Below are 27,466 nucleotides of genomic sequence, written 5' to 3'. Positions count from 1 at the left end.
TACACAACTTCTTTAATGTCTTTTAAGACTTTTATTTTTATAGGAACCCAGTTTTCCAAAACACTAGCTAATAACTTGTGGTTGCGGTCACTCACATGCATTTTAAAAAATAAACAAAATTGATTACTGCTATTTATTATTATTTTTTTCAAATCTTTTATATTCTTTTCTTCTATCATTTTGTATTAGAATCAATAATAATTTAATAAAATACTTTGATTTTCTTATATATATATTTTGTAATATATATAACTGTATAATAAAATATTATTTATAATGTCTTCGTCATGTAGACAAATAATAATTTATACATAAATACATAATTACAAAAGGTTACCTTAGATTTTTCCAAGTCTTCCAATTTGACCAAGTCCATGAGTTCGACTGACATTGAATATGATGGTCGACTAATATTGAAAAATTATATCAGCAGTGACTTTATTAATTATTTTGGTCCCTACAGATAGGGATGTCTCCATTTTAAGAATTGAACAAAATTATAAATAATTTATTTAAATGGTCGCATTCAATTTATTTTTGAAAAATTTAGAGTATATTTGTCAACATTTTAATCACTTTTTTTATTTTTTTAAATTAAAAAAGTAGAAATATTTTTCAAAATCATATTTTATAAATCTGTTTTCACTTTTTTATTTTTTAATAGAGAATTAAAATTTTGAAAAAAAAAAGTCACTTTCAAAAATTTTTAGAATAGATTTTTTCTTAATTAATATTTTAGACTCCGACCCCGACTTAGAGCTTGGAACCCAGACAGGAACCCTAACCTGGACCCAAACTTGGACACGGACCCTAGACCCGGATCTCAACTGGACCTCAAACCTAGACCCCGACCTGAACCCGAACCCCAGACCTAAGTCCCAGACCCAAATTCCGAACTTGACCCACACCTTCACTTGGACTTGGACCTGGACCCAGGCCCGGACTAGACTCAGATCCCGAACCGGACCCGAACCTGAATCTCGGACCTAGGCCCCGACCTAGACCCTAGACTAGGACCCAGATCACCCCAGCCCCGAACTCGAACCCAGACCCGGACCCTAGCCCCGAACTCAGACCCAAAACCAAACCCAGAATGCAAAACTGATCTCAGACCCTAGACCCTGACCTTGACTCGGACCCCAACCCCAACCCTAACCTCAGACCCTTGACTAAACCCGGGCCCAAACTAGACCCGGAGCGACTCAAACCCCAGCCCCGACGCTGGACCCGGTTCCCAGACCAACACTCAGACCCCTGATAAGACCCGAACCCTAGACCCAAGAACTGAAACCAGACCCCAACTCGGACCCAAGCCTAAACTCTGAACGACCTGAAATCGGATCCCCATACCAAACCCGAACCTCATACCAAACTCGAGCCCTAGAGACTTGACCAAGACTGGACTTTGACCCAGAACCTAGACCCGGGATTCTAAATCCTAGACCTTGAACCCTAGACCCCAAACATGAACTCTTTCTCAAACCCAGAGCCCGGACCCAGACCTCGACCCAAACTAGACCCTGGACCTGGACCTCGACGTCGGTCTTGGACTCGACCTCGGCTCCCATCCTGGTCTCGGAGCCTAGCCCTGGACCTGACTTAAATAAAATCAACAAATGAAAATAAAAATAAAATTTACATAACACATTTTTATTTTTTGTTTTGAAAATTGAAAAACATAGTAAATGTAGAACATATTTTTATTTTTAAAAAAAAAATTAGTTTTTATTTTTATGATTAAAAAATTTTAAAAATTAATTTAATTATAATATCAAAAGCAAGGTTCAAAAATTAAGTTGCACACATGCAACAAAATTTTTAAACTTTGTTTTGGATTTCATAAATAATAAAAAAAATTTAAAAAACAAATGAGATACTATAACTTTAATATAGTGTCTCATATGAATGAAAAATAAATTATTACCTTTTGAAATGCAAAAACATAAATATCCGTAGTGAAAAAAAAAAAGGAAAAAAATAGAAAAATTCCAAAAAGGGTAAAATATTACAATATTACTGTGGGTCGGCCCAATCAACATTTATACAGCCCACATTGAAAATATTACAAAAATACCACCTGACCTATACCTTCAGCCGCACGTCACGAACGGAGACGATGAAGAAACCTCCATCGATCCAGTCTACTACGCAACCAGAATGAAACCAGATCGAGCGTAGAACAGCCATAAATTCCGGCGAATTTTGATTGCAAAAGAACAACTCCAAGGATCTAAACAAAAAATTAAAAAAAAAAACCAGAAAACCGTGAAGAAACTGAAATTAAATATTTGATTTTGATTTTTATCGTTCAAAATCACTCAATCGAGGCTCGAAAATCCAGATTGAAGCAATGTAAATTTGTATTAAACAGATCTGGAGCTCCCCCTCAAATCTAAAAAAAGGTATGAAATGAAAAATTTTCAACAATGATATACGTCATATACAGTTGCATTCTGGTTGATTCACTGGTGTACAACAGGCAATTCAGATATTCTTAAAAATAAAAAACAAGAACTGATTCTAATTAAGGAACCACATGGTACGAATAAGCAATTTTTTGCATTGCCTTACAGTTGCATTATCGTTTTAAAATGGTTTACAAATTATGAAGAAGTGTCACTTGACGAGTACCAAAAGCTAGTAGATATACAAGGTACAATTTATGTAAATGGTGGCAAATTAGTTTTATAATAGTTGGAAATTGATCTGATTCAAATAAACATGATGAAAAGTGACAATGAGAAACGACTATGTAATTTTGAGTAAAGAGTTGTGGTTTAAGTTGATTTACAGTTGCATATTCATTTAATAATAGTTTAATTACATTGTTTGTAGGAATTTATTTTGGAAAAGAGAAAGATAAAACAGTTTGAGAAATGGTTAGTTTCTGAAATATTTGTTGAAGTTTCTTAATAGTTTTATTTTCGTTTCCTTATAGTTTATTAATAGCAAAAAAAAAAAAAAATGGCAAAAGCAGGAATCAGGACAGGAAATACAATGCTTGAACAAAGGGACAAAAATAGAAGTAAGTTTGTACTCTATTTCATAACAGAATCAAACCAGTTTTAAATTTGTTACCTTGCACTAATAACCATTTCAAAATCATAGGAAAGGAAAGACATTCCATTCCTAGTCTTCTACAATGGACAAATCGATGATCGAATGAATTATGAAAATTATGAAGCCAGTGGACATTACATTTCAGCCAATTATAACTATGAAGCTTTACAACAGAAACTCAAAGATGTCCTGGAATGCAACCAAGAAAACACTGTTTTGCAACTGAAATATCAAGTGAAAGAAGGATACCAACCATTGAGGATAAAGGATGATGAAAGCCTGCATTTCAACAAACAACTCAAACTGAAGGACCCCGACTTCACAACATACCCATTGTGTGGAAATGTCATCAACAACCCAACAACAACCATCAATGCATCATTCTTGGGAAATGACAATTCATTAATTACACATACAAGCGCCTTCGAACCGATCGAATACAATGCAGCAACAACAGAAGACTCAACAAATTAACAACATACAATTGAAGCTACAGCACCGGAAGATGGGGGAGAAAAATTTGACTTCATGGACTATGCAAAACTTGTGGCAGAGGAGATGGTTGAGCAACTGGAAAACAACAAAAACAGGGAACCAGAAATCACAGATTATGACGAACTACTAATCACAGATCCGCAACATCCTGAAATAGAAGAAGCACAAATATACAAAGACAAAGAAACACTCCAGAGTGTGCTTGGTTTCTATGCAATTAGGAACAACTTCCAATTCAGAGTGAAAAAATCATGTGCAAGAACATATAAGATTTGTTGTTTGGATCCAAAATGCAAGTGGGCACTAACGGCATCCAGAAACGGGCCAACAAAGTCATTCATCATTCAAAAGTACGACAGGAAGGTGATACACACTTGTGATCTAAACATAAGATTTGCCGACAAAAGACAAGCTACAACGAAATTGATTGGAAACTACATCAAGCCACGATTTACCAACATAAAAACAACATAAAAACGCCACAAGACATCAGAGGAGAAATGAAACACAAGTATGGGGTGAGAATGAACTACATGAAAGTATGGAGAAGCAAAGAGCACGCGCAAGAAGAATTACGAGGAAAAGCCAACGAATCATACAAGCTGCTGCCCAGTTTTTTGCACATGTTGCAAACAACTAATCCCGGAACAATAGTGCACATGCAAACAGAGGATGACAACAGCTTCAAGTACTTGTTTGTCGCACTGGATGCTTCAATTAAAGGATGGAAGAAGTGCAAACCTATAATATTTGTTGACGGAACTTTCCTTAAATCAACATATATATGGAGGTACATTGCTCTCTGCTTGAACACAAGACGCAAATGGGCACATTTTTCCACTAGCTTTTTCTGTTGTGGATTCAGAAAACAACAACTCATGGCAATGGTTTTTCACAAAAGTAAGACAAACATATGGGATTAGAGAGGAATAGTGCTTGATCTCAGATAGACATGAGAGCATAATTAAGGCAGCTGTTCATGTATTTCCAGAAATCATGCATTGCTATTGTGTATACCACCTGTTAAGCAACCTAAAAGCAACATTCAAGAAGAATGCAAGCAAGCTGGATAAACCATTCTTCGCTGCAGCCAGAGCATACACAGAGAGGAAATTTGAATACCATATGAGCGAGTTGGACAGCTTGGACATCCGTGTCAGACCATATTTACAACAAGTTGGATACCACAAATGGTCAAGATACCACTGCAAAAACAACATGTATTCAACTATGACTTCAAACATTGCTGAATCTCTAAATGCAGCAAACTTAGCAGCTATAGAGCTACCAATCACAACACTGATGGAGTCATTGAGAGCTTTGATACAACAATGGACATACACAAACAGGAAAAAGGCACAGAAAACAACAACATTTTTAACACCTACAGCAGAGAAGAAATTAGTCAACAACTTTGTGGACTCATTGACAGAAAATGTAAAAATCTCTTAAATTTTTAAGTTGCATTACGGTTTCTTAATAGTTTATTTTCTGTTATTTTATACATAATAACAATTTTATAAATTTACTTAATTCGCAGGTAAAGCCAATAAACGAGACCATGTTCGAAGTCGTAGAACTAACCAGATCATGGGTCATCAACCTCAAGGAGAAAACATGCAGTTGCAACCGATTCCAACTTGACGAGTTACCGTGTGCTCATGCGCTTGCTATTATAAAAGAGATGAACTTGAATGTTTACAACTACTGTTCAGGTTATTACACGATAAGAACATGGCTTGAAACATACAGGGGCTCAACATATCTGGTACACAATCACACAACATGGGATGTACCACAAAACATAAAAGATCTCATTGTTCTGCCACCAAACCAGAAAATAAGATCTGGAAGACCAAGGAAACGAAGGTTTTTATCTGAATGGGATACAAAAAAATATAACAGGTGCAGCAAATGTGGTCAACACGGGCACAACCGAAAGACATGCAACAATCAAGCAATAAAATAGATACAGTTGAATTATTTGAATTGTTTAATTCTGTGTGAGAATTCAAACAGGTTGATGTGTTATATTCTACACACATGGGATTTTGTTTTTTAAAAATTTTAAACAGTTTGGTAATAGTTGCAAAATGGTTTTGTTACAGTTTTGACACTTCTTAAATATTTAGTACAAAAATAACTTCTTTATTAAAGTTTTAAAAAAAAGTCAGATAAGAATTAATAAAAACATAAGTAATTAAAGGAAAAAGCAGCAATGGAAAAATAGGGAATTAAATACATTGATAGTCAATTTTAAAATACAAGTACATTGTTTGTATATAGTTGGAAAATAGTTTCTATATAGTTGTGCGACTGTATAAAATAACTTAAACAATTAGAAAAACATACAACTTCTCCTGATACAAACATATAGAATAAACATAATATAAAGATTAATGTCAAATATCCTAAAAGTTTAAAACCAGATCCAGAGTATAAAACAAAATATGATACCTATATTCAACCAATAACACTAACTATTATCTGATAATATAATCAACCAATAACAACAAATTGTCACCAACTTAAAAGACCCTACTTTTTCAATTTGGAAGCCTTAGAAGACTTGCTTTGCTTCTCATCCTCGCTATCAATGCTTTCATTAATTTTTCTTTGACCATATGAGAAGAAAAGGGCAGCAAGACGAGTACGATAAACTTTGATGTCAAAATCCGCAAGAATATCTTTTCCATGAATGAAGAACTCGGCAAATGCAGCCACACCGCAATCACTATGAAACAGACAAAGGAAAACAGTTTAGTAACTAAAAAATAACATAAAATAAACTTAAAAGAAACAACTCACTTTTTCTGCTGAGACGGCAACCACTAATCTCCACAATTCTTAGAGGAGCTGTAGGGTCAGAACCTAAAGCAGGAGCATGTGACCTATTCTTCCAGAAACCAAGGAGATCAAAAAAACAAAGGGAGCAACACAGAATAAGCCTTCATGGCATTCCTAGCTGCAACATTCATTTTAACAGTCCTCAAAGAATTATACAGAAACAGAATCCCTTCATTCAAGTCAAGACGATCAAACACCCAATGACTTTCCCTCCTTAGATTGATGATGAATAACACATGATCGGCTTCATACCAAGGCTTCGAACACGGAAAACCTCGAATGTAATGCGCTATTGGGTGGGCAGCGTGAATGTGCGACATCTTAGTCTTCATTGACTTGGCTTTGTTAAATTTTTCGTACAAAGCTTGGATGGAATCATCAAAGAGAAAATCAGTTGTCGCAAAATTCAACGTCACAGCGGAAGAATATTTACCTTTTTTCCTAAGGTAATAGAATATGGTGTTCATATGCTGAAACAAAAACATCACAGAAATACAAATCAAAAGGTTGAACAACTGTTTAAAAACTTTAATACAGTATCTAAACTTAAAAACATTCAAAAAGCAACTGAAAACCAACTATCATAACCTATAATGGAAAATGGAAACTTTACCGAGTCGTTTATAAACATGTCGCAGGTAGCCAAATGATAAAACCATGTTTTATGCTCCACATAATCAACACCCACTACAACAAAAATGATTTTTCACAACAAAACATTCATGACGTTTTCATTTTAATGTTGTAGAAATTTATATAACACGACAATACACAACTACAAAAAGGGCCTTTCTCTTCGGTTTTTAAGTCAGTTTGTCTTCGGTTTTTATAAAAATTCGCTACCGAAGTTATTTGAGGCGATGACGTATGTCCTAAAATAGCGAAGACGTAAGGGGGTCCTATGTCTTCGGTTTTTATATAATAACTGATGAAAAAGGTCACTTTTCTCTTCGATTATTATATAAAAACCAAAGACAAAGGTTACTTTTCTCATCAGTTTTTATATAATAACCGAAGAGAAAAGGGACCTTCCTCTTCGATTATTATATAAAAACCGAAGACGTAGGGTTTCTTCAATTAATATTTAAATCTGAATATATATTAATTTTTTATTTAGTATTTAATTATACATTATATTGTTTTTTGGAAACAATTATAAACTAATTATAAGAATTAATAGTTTCTATGAAATAAAAATCATTTTAATTATATAACAAAATTAAGTACAAAAAATATTCTAATTATATTATAACAAAGTTAAAGTATACATTACAAAATATGAAAAATCCTTACTAATAAAAATTATACATAAAATAAGTATTGCCTAAAATTAAAAGTCTAAAGCTAACTGGTACAAATATTGTGTCAATTTCGATAACCATTGATGTTGCAGTGGTAGCAACATCGTCTCCGCATCGTATGCTTTCTTCATTCCAAACTATAAAATTAAAATGAAAATTAATTTTCATATTGTAACTAATTCTATTATGTTTTAGATACTATTTGGTAACTTTATAAATGAATTAATTATAATTTAATTACCTTTTCTTTTATAAGAACGAATGAATTTAGAGCTTTCACAATGTTTTAACAAAGGATCCAAGTGAGCGATCTTCGCGACACAAACGATCTCAAGCATTCAATGACAACTATTAAGAAATTAATAAGAAAATATTAAGTGTTAATTTAAAAAGAAAAATAAAACTATATTTAAATAGTTCTTAAATAGTACTTGTACATACTCATAGTTCCACGGTATGAAGAACATCTAAAATTTGTTATTCATCTTATTAAATCAAAACATTTATCCAAATTATACTGAAATTTCAACAGCATAACAACAATAAATTTTTAAAAAGAATTAACTATAAAATCAAAACATATAACAATCCACAAAAATAAAAAAGTAAATTCCACCCATCCGACCGCAGAACTTACTTCACTATGGATAAATATTTAAGATATTAAAACTCATCTAACATGCTTATTAATACATAATTAATTATAAAATAGAAAAAATATACCTCTAAGTAGCCAACAAACCAATAAACACTTGAAAGAAATTGTGTTCCACCTCAAATTTGGACCCTCGATGATCAACCGCAAAACCTACAAACAAGTGGGTAGCAATATATATACATTCCATTAAGTTTTTTCAATCAAATTTGATTGACTACTGTACTGTATTAACTTAGTAAGATTTCCAATCCAAAAGTGTCAAAGATACAAAGCATTCATTCCACAGTACAAAATATTCTAAGCTTATATATGGGTACACACAATATTTTTTTTTCCGAATGATTAGCATAAATTAAATTATTCTATCTCCTTGTATACGGGTCACAAACAAAGTCTTTTTTCCGAATGATTACCATTGGTTAAAAATTATTAAAGTAATTGTGAAAAGATCAACAAAGTTTTTTTTTTCTTCAAACACCACTTTTAAATGGAGCCAAAAGTGTTTTGAAACTTGGCCAAACTCTTTCCTTTCTTCTCAAATTGTTTATATTTCATGAAACTTTAAAATGCTAATTTACAAGAAAAGAATCATGTGCTATATTTCAAACTAATTAAGAAACCACAATATCCTACATACCTGAAGCAAAATACATTTGTTTTTTATATACAATAAAAACCCAATTAAGACACCTCATCTTGAGATTATGCCAATGATGATTGAGTTTTGTTTGTAGCATATTATATTACACCACAATGTAATTTTCGTATGAAGAATGAGACGAAAGTTTAATGTTTGGGCTGCAATATGTACAATAAAATAACAAACACTCACACTATAACCATATAAATCCAACCATATAACCCACCCTCACACAAAAGATACATATATATATATATATAAAAATATATCTAGATTTATATTAAGTTCACATTCACAAAACACCAAACACCAAACAAGAATAACAACATAAAATCAAAATCCCAAAAACAAAAGTAATATTCACACAATTTCTTAAACAAGAGTGACATCAAAACAAAAAAGTAATTACTAATTTTATATTTTCCAAAAACAAAGAAAATGAAAAGATAAACAATCTAAAATTCCTAATTTCCAAATTTTCTCGAATCAAATGGAATAAATTAAATAAAAATACTAAAATTACACTCTAAATACACACAAATAAAAATCAATTAATACAAAATTCTTGATAAAAAAACCTTGTAAAAGAATTACCTTGATTAGGGCTTTTCCATCAAATGGAATAACAACTTTTCAATTTCTTCCCCAACAACATCATCATCAGCATCATTAAAAACTACTCAGTAGTACACGCAGCACTACAGAGAAAAAGGACAATGCATCAATTAATCAAAAGCCTAACCAAATTCTTGATTTGTCATTCTAAATCCATAGATATAGAACAAGAAATAGAACCACTATTGGATTCTTGTAATTAGCTTACCATTACATAAAAGAGTTCACAATTAAAATTATATTATAATATGCAGGTAATTTCAGATCCGTTTCTCTCTTTTCTGTGGGAGTAAATATTGATTGATGTTATAATTAGTTACTTGTTAATATTTATTGTCATATTCATTTTTGCTTTTTATTCTTCTGAGGTAACCTACTCATAACAATTGTTGACAGTGAAAGACTATTGCTGCACTATATTCATTGATATCTCAAAGCTGATTTTCTAAAACTCGGAAATAGATCATCAACTCTTAAGATGTTTTCGGCTATTTTTCTTATTAATCACACAGTTAAGCACTTGTGAATCTGACATAAAAATTCCAATCTAATGCAGGATGCATCACTGCAGGAATATCCTGAATCACTGAAATCAGTTGTTTTGATAACGGGAACATCAGAGTACAACTGTATTTCTCTTAATAGCACACTAAAGGCCTATGGGAGATGGGATCCCCTTTCCTTGCTTCTAATTTGTCATTGTAATGTAGCAAGTGTGTCAAATTAACAAAGCTAAACTAAATAGTGGAAGAAAATCACAGAAAAAATGAAACACAAACTCAATATCTAAGCTTTTCTCTTACCATCGGGGCGTCGTCGTAGATCAGATGAGAGAGAGCATGAGGGCGTCGTCGTCCTTCTCGTGACCATTGACGGAGAGAAAATAAGAGACTTCGGGGATAGAAACAGAGAGAGACGTCCTCGTCGTTGTTTGGGGTTGTTGGGGGAGGAGAACTAGACCTCGTTTGGGCCGTCATCGTCGTCGGAGGAGTTGGGAGTAGCTGTAAGCGATGGAGTAACTGATTTGGGATAGGTCTGATTTGGGGGTAAGCGAAGGGTCTGATTTGGGGTAAGTGAGAGGTTTGATTTATTTTAGTTGTATCGTGGGTTAGAGACTAAAGTAGACTTTAGTCTTCGACTATAAGCTTATAAGCGAAGACAAAGCTCTTTTTACAATAAAGCAAAAATTAATAAAAAATTATACTTTACTTTTAACTTGGCTTATTTAGGAAAACCGAAAATATAACTCAAATTTTATTAGATGCCAAACTAAAAGTGATGATACTGGACTTAAAATAATTTTAACTTCGTATTTTTAATTTATTAAACTAAAAAAACGAAGTTAAAAGATATGTTTGTAGTAGTGATAGTTTATAAATGTTGTTGAGAAATGTCATGAAAAATATTAATGACATTTAAATAATAAATGTCATACTAATTATCGTTGATGACTTAATAAAAATATTATTAAAAATTAATTAATAATGATAGTTTTATTATGTTATTACAATATTTATTAACACTTGTTCTAAATGTTCCTGATCAGTATGTATGTTTTGAATTATTTAATTATAAATTTGAATAAAGTCATTTAGTTAAGTACGTATGGGATACATTTTAAAATGAACTCGATTTTTGTAAAATAAAATATTTCTTTTAATTGTGATGCGATTTTTTTATTGATAAATTTCAATCATATTTATAGTATTTATTCAGTTCTCAAAATTTTATTATTGGATTAATTGAAACTTAATTTATAAATCCCATAATTAAATTTATACATATTAATAATTGATTATTCAAAATTTAATTACAACATATAAAATTATTAATATTTTCTAATATTCAAGAAATAAAAAAAAATTAGCAATAAAAAACGAAGGTATATAATATAATAATTAAACAAAAAAAAAATCATTATGATAATATTTGATCATTAAAACAAAATGATTATACTTATTACCATTTTGGAATTCACATTTTTTTTTTGTATGATTGTATAAAAGAAAAATGGCGCCAAATTTTTTCACTTAGCCCATTATCTGTCAATTAGCCTCCCATTTTCCTACCACTCCTTCCCTTTATCTTTTCCTCAATCCTTAACTTCTCTATCTCTCAGTTCTTAAACGAAATGAAAAAAAAAAAAAGGTTCAGAAATTTAGTGCATGTTTGGTATTATAACTAAAAAACTGTTTTTTGTTTTTAAAAACAGAAAATTGTTTTTTGAAACAATTTGGCTTGTTTGACTTTGTTTTTTTAAAATAGTTTTCAGAAAACAAAGTTACAAAAAATAAGAATTTTGAAAACAACTAAATGTTGTTTTCTGTTTTAAAAACCAATTCACTTTTAGCCAATATTGTTTTTAAAAAACACTAAGCAAACATAACTTGTTTTTAAAAACTTCAAAAACTATTTTTTTTTTCATTTCGAAAAACAATTTTTTAAAAATAAAAAACAGAAAACAATACCAAACATGCTCTTATACTCTTAATCGTGAAGGTCGTTTATATATTCTTTGTTTTATGCCACATAAACCATTGTTTGTTCACACCACAACACCACTATTATGAAGAAGGAGAAAGTCGTAATGATGTCTCATGTCTAGTCTAGGTAGTGGGTTGTGTATGCTTCTACTTCTTTATTCCTTAGTTCTTATATCTTTATGCTTAATTAATCTATTTTATTTTATTTGTGTTGACAACATTTGAGTAATCTACTCATAATCTTCTACTCGTATATGTGAATTTTATTTGCGTTCATTGCCTGAAGATTGAATGAAATGATTCTAATAAAAATATGTGTGTTGTTTTATGAGTATTATATATATTAATATATGTTTATACATGGTATACAGATGTGTGTATTAGTATTTTTATCAAATGTAGATTTTATCTTTTTGTCGGTATATATTATCAAATAATGTAATATATTAGATATTATAGAAGTACTATAATTTGAATTTTTACATGCAATATTAGAATTTATAACACTCCATGGTTACTTGTTGCAGTATATGGAAACAAATCAAGATACTAAGAGGACCGAAATTCATTAGGATATAAATTGCAGTATATATGGATATGGAAACAAATCAACATACCAAAGGGGCAAGAGAGTAAGGAAACGAAATAAAGCAAGAAAAGGAATAAACTGATTCTCATTGATTAAAGCAAAGTGATTACATCCTTTATATACAGGAAATAAACAATAAAAGGGAAAGGACAAGAATATCTTTGAACCCCAACAGACATAACAGAAAACAGAAAAACTGTTATTACAATTATTAAGTATTATTCTTAACAGTCCCCTTCAAACTCAAGGTGGAGAGAGACTCGACTTTGAGTTTGTCTCTGGGAAATACAAATCTGTTGTTGGACAATGCTTTAGTTAGAATATTTGATGTCTGATCATAAGCAGGAGTGTGTTTGACAGCAAGAGTTTTTGCCAGAACCTTTTCTCGCACAAAGCGTAGATCCAATTCAATATGTTTAGTTCTAGCATGTAGTATAGGGTTGGCTGCCATCTGAACTGTGCTGGAGTTATCACACCAGACAGTTGGTGATCGAGGAATTGAGACTTTAAGTTCAGAAAGTAGAGACTGTATCCAGGTGATCTCTGCAGTGATGCTAGCTAAACTCATGTACTCAGCTTCTGTACTGGATCGAGATACAGTTGGCTGTTTTTTGGATGTCCAACTCACAAGATTTTGCCCAAGATAAACACAGAAACCTGTAGTCGACCTTCTGTCATTGATATCAGATGCCCAGTCAGCATCACAAAAACAAACAAGATCAAGAGAGGCAGATTGCTGAAGTGTGAGGCCATAATCAAGTGTCCCTTTCAAGTACCTAAGAATTCTCTTAACTATTTTCCAGTGTGACTCAAGAGGGGAATGCATGAACTGAGACACTTTGTTTACAGAGTATGAAATTTCAGGTCTTGTTATGGTAGCATATTGAAGTGCTCCAACAAGACTTCGATAGAGATGGGGATCTTTGACAGGATCACTTCCAATGGCAGAGAGCTTTTCCCCCCTGTCATTGGAGTTGGTAGACTATTGGCAAATTGGAGCTTGGCCCTGCACAGAACATCAGTAAAGATATTTTGTTTGAGAGAGGTGTAAACCAGTAGCAGTATGAGTCACTTGGATGCCAAGAAAGTAGTTGATATCACCCAAATCTTTAAGAGCAAAGATGGAGTTAAGTTGAGAGATGACAGTGGCTATTTCAGTGGAATCATTCCCTGTTATAAGAATGTCATCCACATACACCAAAAGAAAAGTGGTGTGTTGAGGAAGAATTCGAATAAAGAGAGATGTGTCAGCTCTTGAACTTTGAAATCCAAATCGATGTAGTGTCTGCTTGAGTTGGTCAAACCAGGCTCTAGGAGCCTGCTTTAGACCGTATATTGCTTTATGAAGCTTGCAAACTAGGGACTTATCTGTGTCTTCAAAACCAGGGGGCTGCTGCATGTAGAATTCTTCATGTAAAGTGCCATTGAGAAAGGCATTATTAATGTCTAGTTGTTTAATGGGCCACTGGTGAGAGAGAGCAATGGTGAGAACAATTCGAATTGTGGGTGATTTTACAACTGGACTGAAGGTTTCCTGAAAGTCAAGGCCATATTCTTGGTGAAATCCTTTGGCCACTAACCGGGCCTTTAGTTTGGAAACTGACCCATCTGTGTTTTCTTTGACTCGTAAAACCCATCTGCAACCAATTACTTTCTTACCAGGAGGAAGCCTAACAAGTGTCCAAGTTTTATTCTTTTTGAGGGCCACAACCTCTGTACCCATTGTTGCATTCCATTTGGGATCAGCTAGAGCATCTGCAAGTGTGAGAGGTTCTTTGGAATTGATGTAAACCTTCGGTTTATAAAAACCTGCTTTTGCTCTAGTTGTCATGGGATGAACATTTGTAGTAGAAGGGGGAACAGAGGAAGCAGATATAGGTGAAGACAGAGGACATGATGAGGGCAAGGGTGAAGAATCAGATGGAGAAGATGTGGTGGTGGAGAGGGGAGGTGCAGGTGGATGAAATACAGTAGGTTGAAGAGGAACAGGGACAGAGGTGTGGGATTGAGAACTGGGGTTGGGGTGAACAGGTGGGATGAATTGAGTGATTTTAGCATAAGGGAATTGGTACTCATTAAAAAGAACATCTCGAGAGATAAAAATTCTACCAGAGGCAGATTGACACTTGTATCCTTTATGTTTCAAGCTATAGCCAAGGAATGTACATTCCTCAGATCGAAAAGCAAGTTTGTGTCTGTTGTATGGTCGAGTGTTAGGATAGCATGAGCAACCAAATACCTGTAGTTGAGAGTAGTCAGGTTCGATTTTGAATAATTTATGGAGAGGAGTATCCCCTTTGAGAACAGAGGAGGGAAGACGATTAATTAAGAATGCTGAGGCTCTCACAGCTTCATCCCAGAAGGACAAAAGAAGGGAGGCATGAGCAAGTAAAGTGAGGGCAGTCTCAATGAGATGCCTGTGTTTTCTCTCTGCCACACCATTTTGTTCATGAGTGGTGGGGCAAGAGAGCCTATGATGTATGCCATGCTCAGTGAGATATGGAGAGAATGCTTGAAACTCTCCTCCCCAGTCAGATTGGAGCATTTTGATGGGTAAATTGAATTCTTTTTCAACCAGATTTTTAAAGTTGATGAATGTCTGAATAGCATCAGACTTGTTTTTGAGAAGATAAACCCATGTAAATCTGGAAAAGGCATCTGTAAAATGAACATAGTAGTGATAACCATTTGAGGAAATCATTGGGGAGGGACTCCATAGGTCAGAATGTATTAATTGCAAGGTTTTAATATATTCAGTAGTAGATCTGGGAAAAGGTAGCTTGTGTATTTTGCCTAGACAGCAAGATGAACAAAAATAAAAAACATTTTTATTGCTATTTGTGATATTACACTTATGCATTATTTGCTGAACTGTTTTAATGGCAGGGTGGCCAAGACGAGAATGCCACAAATGAAATAACGAACTGTTAACAGTAGTGTTATTAGTGGACTGAACATTATTACAAGAAATGCTTGAAAGAGAGTGAGTTACAGGAACAGAAGCCTGTTGAGACTTGACTGTGGGTAGAAGAGGGGGAAACACATATAGACCAGCTTCAAGAGTAGCCTCCAGCAACACTTGCTGTGTCTCCCGATCCTTGACAAGACAAAAGTCAGGGTGAAACTCAAAAAAGACGTTATTATCAGAAGCAAATTTTGAGACACTGATAAGATTTTTGGTTATCTTTGGAACATACAAAAGATTATTGAGAGTTAAAATCTTGGATTTATCAATAGATAGAAAGAGTTTCTTACCAATGTTCTCAATGTTTAACCCTGCACCATTGCCCATGTAAACTTGATCTTGACCATTAAAGTCAGATTTTTGAGAGAGATTGCTGTCATTTCAAGTACAGTGATGTGTTGCTCCTGAGTCAGGATATCAGGCATTATCACAGACAGTTTCAGCAGTGGCAACCATAGCCGTAGGAGAATTTTGAGTGTTGTTACTTGATCCAGCACCAAAACCAGGAAATCCTGGATTAAACCTTTGATAGCACTTAGATGCATAGTGTCCTTGTCGAGAGCAAAGCTGACAGGTGGGTTTGTTTGTATTAGTTCCTCTTGCTGAGTTGTTATTTTGAGTAGTTCCAAAGTTGCCTCTTCCTCCAGAAGTTGGAGGACGAGATGAGAAGCCATTTCCACTAGGATTTCCATAATGGTAGCCATTTTGATTTGACCTTGCACCAGTGGCATAGGGATTCCAATGATCTTTATTATATTGATTTGATGAATTACCACGAGATCGAAAATTAGCAAGATTCACAGAGGCTGAATCAAGATCTTTGTGTTTACGTTCAATGCGATGTTCTTGAGCCAAAAAAAGGGCTTCAAGAGCAGTAACTTCAATGGGTTCAGCTCGAGAATTTACCGAAATAACAAAGGTATCATAATCAGGAGATGGAAGCCCTCGAAAGATAGCAGTAACATGTTATTTATTCGAAGTAGTATGACCAACAAAATTTAGTTTATCAATAAGAGAACGAACCTTGAGTAAGTATTCATTGAGAGTGAGGGCTCCTTTCTTGAGATTCTGCAACTTAGTGGTATATTGATCGATCTTGGCTTTAGTATGAGAGGCAAAGTACATTTCAAGAACAGACCAGAGTGCAGCGGAGGTTTCACTATTTATAACTTGTGTGAGAATAGGTTCAGTCATGGATGAGAGAAGCCAAGAGAATAACAATTGATCCTTATGAAACTGTATGAGAGAAGCCAAGAGAATAATAATTTAATACACAGTTCTATTTATAACTCGTGTGAGAATAGGTTCAGTCATGGAGGAGTTTCTATGTGCTAGTATCAAACTGTACTCTTCATGATGATGTAGGCGTGTAGGGGTAAAACAGTAATAAAATGTGCAAAATAGATTTTTTGTGTAAAAATTTCTATAAAAAAATCTTGCCTTATATATACGAGAATTCTACTATAGGGCATTTTTTTTTTAAAAAAAATCCCTATTAGTCGTGAGGAATTTAATTGAGTAATATTATTGGTGATTGTAGAAAAATATAATAGAACTGTGTATCAAATTATTTTTAATTATTTATTTTCTAAAGTATTTTTCATACTTTTTACTTTTTGTTTCCTAAATATTTTACACATGAAGAGTACAGTTTGATACTAGCACTACAAAAAAAATCTTACTTTTAGTCACAACAAAATTTGTGGTTAAAAGTAAAAAAGTTGTGACTAATTATAAATTACTATTCCAATGTTGTGGCTAAAAAAAATCTGTGGTTAAAGGGTATTATTCACAAAAATTATAATTTGTTGTGACTAAATGTATTTTTAGTCACAATACTTGTTGTGACTAAAACTAAATTAGTGACAACTTGTGTCTAAATGCTATGTTTTAGCCACAAATAATTTTTTGTTGTGACTAAAAGTCACATTTACTCACAAAAAATTTATGTTATGACTAAAAAGTTGTCACTAAAAGTAGCAGTTTTTTGTAGTGTGGGGCCATTTTGAAGAGTGGCTGATGCAGACGTTAATGGCAAGAGGACTCATCGTTCGTGGCCATGGTGGCTCCATGAGAATCACTTTATAGCTCGACCCATGAGTTCTTGCGAAAATTGCTTCGCCTTGGTGACAGTTTTCGCCTTGAGTCCATGAGAGAACTAACGGAGGCTACTCGACAAGCTCCCATGAACATTGACAGAGGTCTCGAAACTGAAGCCAAAGTTTCACCTTCAACGGCGATATTATCACTGATATCATAATCATTTTGGCTTGTTAATAAATATCTTTAAGCATTGTTGTGATAATTTCAATACGCAAAGTAATAGACTCACAAAGTGTGAGGTTGGTCCTACAAGGATTCTAGTTAAATACTTTAAAATTAAATCTTTACTTCTATTTAGTGAATTTAAAATTAAGAAAAAAGTAAGATTCAAAACACTAAATAAATAGTGAAAGTGCGAAGAAAATAAATCAAAAAGAAATTAACGATGATTAAAGTTAGGGGTTTCGATTTCAATTGTATCTATTGATTATGGCCTAATATGGTTATCTTCCTTTTACCAAATTCTATGTAATAGCAGGTTTACTAAGGTAATTTATAATCTTCTCAGATACATGCAAATTTTCTACTCCCGTGATAAATTAAACAAGCAACATACATTAAACACAAAAACCCTACGAGCTATCTAAACCATACAGGTACTCTCGTCCTATATTGAAATTCAGTTCTATCTCACTATAACATAATTGACACTCACTTCTCAGATCTCGCATGAAAATCATAGACAGTTAATTGGTAATCAGGCAATTAAAAGTAATTAAGTAAGAACGAAGTAGAATACATAGAAATTAAGGGAAAATAAAATCATATTAGAACCATAAAACAATGTCAAACAAATATCCATCTAGACCCTAATTAAGTGTTTAGCTACTCATGTTTATGGAAGCGAAATCGTACATATTAACTTAAGAAAAGAGAAGAAAATAGAGAAGAAGAGAATGTTGAAAACCCTCTGACGAATGCCTCTAGTATTGAACTCGGTCCCTGAAATTCGTACTCCTTTTTTTTCCTTTAATTTCCTTCTCAATTGCTAATCGAAATCAACTGACGTTCACTCATTATATAGCCATTGAGGGACTAAAAAGATAGAAAATGCACATGCTGAAAATCCTATTCAGCTTGGAATTAGGAAGCCACACCAAGCCCACGTGAGAAATCTTTTTTTGCTTCAACAAAGGGGCGGGCCACGGCGCCCTCCTTCATGGGTCGTAGACCGTGTGTGATTTTCACACGTAATGTTGCTTTTCAAGAGGCGGGCTGCGGCCCATGTGCCTTTTTTTCCCCGCGTGTTCGACGCGTAATATCTTTTTTTCTAGGCAGGATCCTGATTTTGCACAATGATATTTTATGCGATCTTTTATCTCTTTTTTCATCTTTTTCCGTTAATATTTTTCTAATCTTCTTCTATTTTAAATCTGTAAAATTAAAAGATAACAAGCGAAAAATTGCTCCAAACACAAGTAAAACTAAATTAAAAATATACTAAACTTAATCTAAAATTTATTGTAAAAATAACCTAAAAAATTTTCCCAAACTAAACTTGACGAGTAAAACACTAAAACGGAAATAAGAGTTAAACAAGTCAACCTCGAGAACATGGGTAATTTTCAAATAGACTCAATAACATGATTATGAAAAATTTCACTTATGTATACCATCCAGAATTTCAGTTCAATTACGCCATTGACACACTTCAATTTAATTGTATTTAGCTCATGAAACCATCGAATGCAATTAACTAGCACTTGAACCACTTTATGCATGCCAATTACAATCATCAATTCACTAACCCAAAATTCCATATGCTTGCAATACTTACTATTCTCCACTATTATAAACCAATGCACAACCAAGAATCAAAAGATCTTTCTAGGCTTGTAGTGTTAGGCTTAGGGTAAAGGTAGTTAAAATGGTCATTTAGGGTTTCCTATACCACAAGTTTCTCCAATCATGTCATCCAAAATATTTTTCACACAATCCCAATACCCCTTTTTTCTCTAATTACATGAGAGAAATTTTTTAACAATATTGCAACAACTTTATTTATTTATTTATTATTATTATTATTGTTATCATTATTATTATTTTCAAGTTATCGCCAATCAATTATTTTTTCATCTTCTCTCAATTTTCACACTTTTTCCCACACACATACAACAAATTTCTCATGCAAATTCCCCCAAACTGAAGATCTACTTATGGTATACTTAGGGTTAAATTTTGGATATTCAAGGTTTATCTTTTTTCTAGGCTCAATATGTGAGAAACAAAGAATAGGTTAAAGCTCAAAAAAAAAAAAAGGTAACTAGGATAAAATTACAGGGATGGCTTGAAATGCACACAATCGATCCAAAAAAAATGTCGAAATCACTTTTCTAGTCATGCATACTTTATTATTTCACCTCAAATAGCAAGCAAGCAAGTTCTAGAATTTTTCAAACATCTTTCCACATTGTACAATTAGCATACATAAATCAATTCAATTACTAGAAAATTACCTAATATGATTCCATGTTCTTTTAAAGCGCAAAAGTGAAATTAGTCAAGAATGTAATAATAAATGAACTTTTTAAATCATGCAATCTACCTACTTTCAGATAGACTCACATTAAGCAAATTGACTCAAAATAATAGAAATTAAAAATTAAAAGACTAAAAAAAACATGTTAAACTTAGCAAAATAAAAAAGTTAAGTTCACCCCCCAAACTAAAGTGATACATTGTCCCCAATGTGACATTAAAGAAAGAGAAAAGGGAACTTACTTGAGGGCCACATCAGTATGGCGGTGGTGGTGGTGGTGGTGGCTGGTACGGATACCATGGCGATGGCTGCGAGAAGTGGTTGGGAGCATTTGGGTCCATCCTCCACATAGAGAAAGAAGAATTCAACTCCTGGACTTACCTTTGAGCAAATTTGTAACACCCTAACAAATAGGCACGCCACGACAACTGATTATGAAACCTTAATCCCCTAAACCGGGATTACTGGAAGGGTAAGCGCGGGAAATTTAAATTTAATTTGAAACAGAATAAAAATAAAGCTTGTAATAATTTTAAACTTTACAAACAACCAAAAAATACAAGTTTCGGGATCCTGTAAATATTTTCACAAAATATTACAAGTCTTTTTCACGAACCGAAACTAAGCGGCAAAATCAGAGTTACAAAATACACAACACTGGTAGACCCTAACCCGCTTGGTCTTGTGTGGCCTGAACATGTACAAGCACCACCAAGCTCTCGCACTCATGGCTGATCACAGTCTGATTTACCCTTTCTTGCATAATAGAACACCCGTGAGTCAAGCCTAGCAAGACAGTAAAGATATCAATAATCACAAATAACATATCGTATATATAATAATGCCATCTCCCTTATTGTCTATTTAATATGGACATGCATGTTGCGCTCACACGCCCATTTATGTCTATATGGCATAGACCCACGTGTTACGCTCACATGTCTATTTAAAATAAGGAATTATAGTAGGGTTTATCTCGGTTATAGTTACCGAGTCTAACCTGATTATGCCTTACCCGCATAATCCTATTCATATAAACACAATCCATATATTATGTTCCTTTAGTGGTTTATCCTGATGATGCATATCAGGTCTAACCCGGTTATGTCTCACTCGCATAACTTTTGACATATATTCACATATTCATATATGTCTATCAATGTATTTCCTTCCCTCAAGTAAAACATTTAGACGAATGAAAAAAATAAATTCCATCGCTGCCTTTTAATAGGACTATGAGATTACAGGTAAAAGGGGTTTGTCCTTTCTCTCTTATTGCTATTAAAGTCAAAACGTTGCCAAATTTTAGAGAGAGAACTTCATCTTCTCTATCTCAATACAAGTGACTCCTAAACTAAGACTCATTAATACTTCAACCACGTAAAAGTCAGTCATGATCTACATATTCATTTTTCTTATCTTGCTCTAAATCTTTATTTACTTAATTAATTACTGAAAATTTCAATCAACAGTTACAATAACATATAAAATATACCAAATCTTTAATTGTAATTTGATAATTAAAATGACATATCATGAATAAAAAAAGTGTACAATTAATGAATTCATTTTTACCATTATTATTTATTATTAACTCTATGATTGTTAGTTCTCATTGATCTTACAAGCAGCAGCATTTGTAATACCTTCTTGCAATGCAAACACGGTCACAGCAAATTGGCATGCAACCACAAAGCACTTCAAAGACATCTTTGTTTTAGACATGGCAGCAATCTCTTGTATGCATGTAACATTTCCCGTCGTGCACATAACCGCGAAGCCCATGCTGTTTTTGTCGAAATCATCGTACAACTTATTATTATCTGTCGCCTTTCTACTTTTATGACTGTCCTTTAACATCTTTTCCGCGTTCTTAATAATAACTTTACCATCTTCGATGCATGACCCCGTGTAACATGTTCCCGATGGCCAAATCATGCAATGGCGTTTCGATACTCCGTACTGGAACTGGTACAGCCCGTGGCCTCGATGGAAACACTTCAAGCACGACTTCACCACTCCTCTCTCTTTCGTTGGATTGTATTTACAACTTTCACACTTTTCGCTTTCGCTTCTGCTCTTGCTCTTACTCTTGTAGTAAATCACTTCATTGTTTCCCACATATATTCCTGTAAACACATAGTTTTGTAATTTTTTCTATTAAGGATAGTTAATTTTGTCATTTTATTTATATTTTCACCCCAATAACTTATAAATTAATACACCCCATTTTAAATAAGGAAAATTATATTTAATACAATTTAATTGTTGAATTAATTATATTTATATAATTCAAAATTTGTATAAAGCATGAACTATTTACTATAAAAGAAAAAAGAAAAAGATATATATATATATATATATATTTATATATAAATATATTTACCATGAAGGGAGGATGTGTGTAGCTTGTTTGTGTAAGTGTAGATGTGATCTCCTTTCTTCAAACTGCTCTCCTCATTCATTTTGTGCGATAAATCCATAATTATATAATATTTTTCTGAATGATCGATCTTATATATATATATATAGATTTATCTCACTCTCTCTCTCTCTTTTCTCTCACTCCTTATTTAATCAAGACTAAAAGCAAAAAAAAAAATAATAATAATAATTAATAATTTTGGTATTCTATAAATATATCCTCAGCTCAGTTCTAGTACTATATTTATTCTCATATATATATTTATGAATATATATATTGCCGCGTTATAATATTGGACTCATTGATTTTTCTTAATTATCAATTAATTATTAAGTAGTGATGACATTATTAACTGCCACATACATACATACATTGTATAACTTGGAGTTCACTTGGCTAAGACGAAATATTTGACCAAAATTGTCTTCTTATTCTTCATTAAGGTTGTTTTGTTGTGAAAAATTTGAGCCAGAAGAGTATATTCTGTAGAATATTTATAGTGCTCCCAAACACACTGTTGTTGACATGTGTGTTGGTAATTGCTTTGCAAGTTCACAACAAAACGTGTGGACAATATTGGTATACGATTGTAGGACTTTAATTTTCGATTCAAGTAGGATACTAAGAAATTCCCCCACAACTACACAGGAACATGCAGCACCATTGCATCTACTCCCTAGCTAGACCAGGTTGTTCGACGAGCCCCCGATATGTTAAACTCGGTCGAGGGGTACTACAAAAAGTTTTACTTTTAGTCACAACAAAATTTATAACTAAAAGTAAAAAAGTTGTAACTAATTATAATACTACAAGAAATGTCACTTTTGCCAGTACATTTTTGTGCTGGCAAAAGTTGGTATTAGGCTGGTAAAATAGAATTTACTTGTGATATGTTGGCAAATCAATGTTGGTATTAGAACTTTTGCCAGCATAAAATGAAAAGCGCTGGCAAAAATGACTTTTCCCAGCACGTAAATGCGTTGGTAAAAGTTAGATTTTAGCTACTGCAAATGTACGCTGATAAAACTTTGACATCTTTGCCAGTGCAGTTTGCAAAATGCGCTAGTGAAAGTTACTTTTTTTTTTTTTTGATAATTCAGAATTTCATTGCTCCTCAACACAATTTTTTACAACCTATAAGCACCTTAAAATAAAAGGCCTTGAATTTTTTCTATACCAGCTGATATACAAACTTTAAAAAAAAAAAAACAACTATACAAACTTTATAACCTCTCAAACCATTCTCTATCTTGTTGTGTAATTTTTTTCGGCCATATAGACAAAATTCTGCTCTTAACAAACCATTTAACTTGCTTGTAAATCTCTTCCACACCAGTTTTTTTCCCCCCATTGATGCTCATTTCGGGTCTGCCAGAGCAAATAAACCAGTGCTGCTAAACCAGCAGCCTTCACTTTTTTCTTGAACCTGCTACATTTTGCCTTTCTCACCCTCTTCATGAGACTTTGGAGAGATGTTTCCTTTGTATTCCAGCCAAGCCAACGCAACACCTGTGAGAGAGAAGCAGTAGCAAACACACAGCCAAAGAAAAGTTGTTCTATTGTTTCTACAGCTGCATTGCATAAGATGCAATTATCAAATTCAATCACTCCATGCTTGTATAACCTGTCTTTGGTTTTGAGTCTATTCATCATGGCTAACCAAAGCACAAAGCTATGCTTTGGTGTATTTAATCTAGACCACACTTCATTACACCAAGATACCTTTTCGAACTCTTGAGCAAACCATGTTTGACCCTCCCCAATTTGATATTCATGTGCTGAAAAGTCACTCTGTTGCACATAATATCTGATTTTGTCTTTAAGCTCAACCATTTTCCTCCAATACCAACTTGCATTCAAAGGAGCTTTGTAATCCCACCACGAATCTTGTTTGATATACACACAATGAATCCATTTCACCCACAAGTTATCCTTCTTATTCTCTATCGCCCACACATGCTTCACCATAGCTGCTGCATTCCAGTGAGGAATGTACATCAGCCCCAAACCCCCTGTTTTCTTTGGACAGCACACCTTTTCCCAAGCTACAGCCCCAGCTCCGCTCATCAAGCTTTTCCCTGTCCATAAGAAGCTCCTACAAATTGCTTCCAGCTCCTTAATGATTTGCTTAGGGAGGAACATAATCTGACACCAATATATGTGAATGGAAAGCAAAACCGATTTAATCAGTACCAATCTCCCTGCAAAGGACAAATGTCTCGAGCTCCAAATCTTAATTCTTGCTACCATTTTCTGAACCAGGCTACTACAGTTAGAAGCCGAAATCTTCCTAGCACAAATTGGTACACCAAGATACTTGAAAGGCTCATTTTGCTTTGTAAAACCTGACATCTCAAGCACCCTTCTAATTTCATTTCCATCCATACTACTACAATACACTGCAGATTTAGAATTATTAGCAACCAAACCCGAAGTGATCGAGAAAAGCTTGAGAGCTTGCATCATTAAATAGACACTTTTGAAATCCCCTCTGCAAAACATTAGAACATCATCTGCAAAGCTTAAATGATTCAACTCCATATCAGCACATCGTTCATGGAAGCCGAATCCATCTTTCTTCCCAACTTTCCTCATCAATCTACTGAAATACTCCATACCCACTACGAACAACAAAGGAGACATAGGATCACCCTGCCTAAGCCCTCTCCTAGTTGCAAAGAAACCATGCATGGATCCATTGAACATAAGAGAGAACATAGGAGTTCGAACACAACTCATTACTAAATCAGTAAACTTTTTAGGAAACTTTAAGGCATCCAACATTTCCTCTAGAAAATCCCAATCCAAAGTGTCATAAGCCTTTTGCAAGTCAAGTTTAATCAAACAATTAGGCTTAGCTCCTTTTCTTCCATAATTCCTAATTAGGTCTTGACAAATCATGATGTTATGAGCTATATATCTACCCTTAATAAACCCTCCTTGATTCAGAGAGACTAAATCTGGAAGGATGTTCTTAAGCCTAGAACATATTAGTTTGGTAGCAATTTTATACAGCACATTACAACATGAGATAGGTCGAAAGTCACTCACCAAATTAGGGCTCTTGATCTTTGGGATGAGCGTGATCACTGTAGTATTTATCTCCTTCAGAAGCTTCCCTAAATGCAGAAACGATCTAATGGCTTCACACACCTCCATCCCAATCATTTCCCAATTATCCTGGAAGAAGAAGCTCCCAAACCCATCCGGTCCCGGACTCTTGTTCCCAGGGATGCTAAAAACTGCTTGCTTGATGTCTTCATTTGAATACTCAGCTAATAAGGCTTCAGCTTGGACAGCCGAAACAGTAGGCCCCTCAGCTATGACAGACATTTTCACTTTCCTCCTGTTTTGCATTTTGGTTCCAAGAAGGTGTTTATAGTATTGCAGAAACGCCTCAGTGACATCCTCCACATTATCCACTCTAATCCCACTTGCATTCACAATAGATGTGATTCTATTTTGAATTCTCCTTTCTCTTAGGCTAGAGTGATAAAATTTTGTATTCTCATCCCCTTCCTTAATCCAATTTACTTTGGATTTTTGCTGAAGAAAGGAAATAAATGCCTTATGGACTGTCTGGTACTCTTCTCTAGCTTCCAATTCCTTTTGCTGAGCACGCCGATCCCTAGGATTCCTCTGAATCTCTACTTGACACTCTTCCAATCAGGCCTTCATTTTGGACACCACCTTGAACATGCTTGACCCCTGAACCTCAATGTTCCATGTACCCTCCATCTTTTGCTCAAAAGAGGGATGACTTGACCACATCCGAAAATATTTGAAAGGTTTCCTACCATTTAGAATAGTAGGTAATATAGTTAATATCGCCGGAGTATGATCAAATAACCCTTCATTGAGGAACAAAGCTTCAGCATTCTCGTATGTATCCAACCACCTCTGATTAGCCATTATTCGGTCTATCTTAGAATAAACTCGCTCTTCTCCTTGTTGTTTATTATTCCAAGTAAAGAAACTACCACTTTGCTTAACATCCTCCAATTGACATTCCCCAACACAATCTTTAAACTTGGAATGACTATAATGCTCTCTCTTCCCAATCCTCTCTCCTTTTTCTAGGATGTCATTAAAGTCCCCTAGCACAATCCACGGCTCTTGTCTTTTTAACTCTATTAAGTCTTTCCATAAAACATTTCTCCCCTCCTCATGGTTAAAACCATAGACAAAGGAAACATAGAAGCAATTTCTCTTGTCTATTGTAGTAACCCGAAGATGAACCAGCTGGCTAGAGCAAAAAATAATGTCTACATGGTAGCTCCCAGGATTCCAAGCTACAATCATCCTTCCCCCTTTAGCTCAAGCAATATTCGAGGTAAAACACCAATTCCTAAACATTCTTATGTACAAGGCTCCAAGCTTTGGAGCCTTCACTCTCGTCTCGAGAAGACCAACCAGCCCTATTCTATGTTTCTCAATAAAGTTCTTCACTTCTTGTTGTTTCTGGAGACTATTGATTCCCCGGACGTTCTAACTTAGGATTCTATCCATGAGTAAGAGGAGGTTCTCCCCCTCCTCTTGTATCACCTACTTTCGGCCATTCTTCATCATTCAAAATCCCTTCAACTTGTAAGTGCCCCTCTATTTCATCTAACACATTGAAAGCATTAGATGTTTGAGGATCTTCTACTGTATTCTGCCCAATCTTCCTCCATCCATTAGCAACCTGCCTAAGTTACTTTTACCAGCATCGTAGCGAACTGTGCTGGTAAAAGTGACAATTCTTGTAGTGTAAATTATTATTCCTATGTTGTGACTAAAAAGTCTGTGGCTAAAAATATTAGTCAC

At 34.0% G+C, this 27,466-nt stretch overlaps 1 protein-coding gene and 1 long non-coding RNA gene across 2 annotated transcripts; both read right to left on the bottom strand.

The window, feature by feature from the left end:
• Window positions 1–7,627: 7,627 nt before the first annotated feature.
• LOC133038533 (uncharacterized) lies at window positions 7,628–10,792 on the bottom strand. Its single transcript, XR_009688055.1, has 5 exons — window positions 10,420–10,792; window positions 9,596–9,699; window positions 8,427–8,511; window positions 7,945–8,051; window positions 7,628–7,840 (listed from the first exon to the last, which is right to left on the bottom strand). It is a non-coding gene; the product is annotated as an uncharacterized LOC133038533 (long non-coding RNA).
• Window positions 10,793–20,712: 9,920 nt separating this feature from the next.
• LOC115716947 (protein LEAD-SENSITIVE 1-like) lies at window positions 20,713–23,081 on the bottom strand. Its single transcript, XM_030645874.2, has 3 exons — window positions 22,622–23,081; window positions 21,882–22,364; window positions 20,713–21,021 (listed from the first exon to the last, which is right to left on the bottom strand). Exons 1-3 carry the CDS (start codon window positions 22,716–22,718, stop codon window positions 20,903–20,905), a joined length of 699 nt encoding a protein of 232 aa, XP_030501734.2. The 5' UTR covers window positions 22,719–23,081; the 3' UTR covers window positions 20,713–20,902.
• Window positions 23,082–27,466: the final 4,385 nt, after the last annotated feature.

This window comes from Cannabis sativa, chromosome 5 (genome assembly GCF_029168945.1).
Source record: "Cannabis sativa cultivar Pink pepper isolate KNU-18-1 chromosome 5, ASM2916894v1, whole genome shotgun sequence".
Lineage (NCBI taxonomy): Eukaryota > Viridiplantae > Streptophyta > Magnoliopsida > Rosales > Cannabaceae > Cannabis > Cannabis sativa.
Note: the sequence above shows the minus strand (reverse complement) of the source record. Positions and strands in the feature narration are given on the sequence as shown.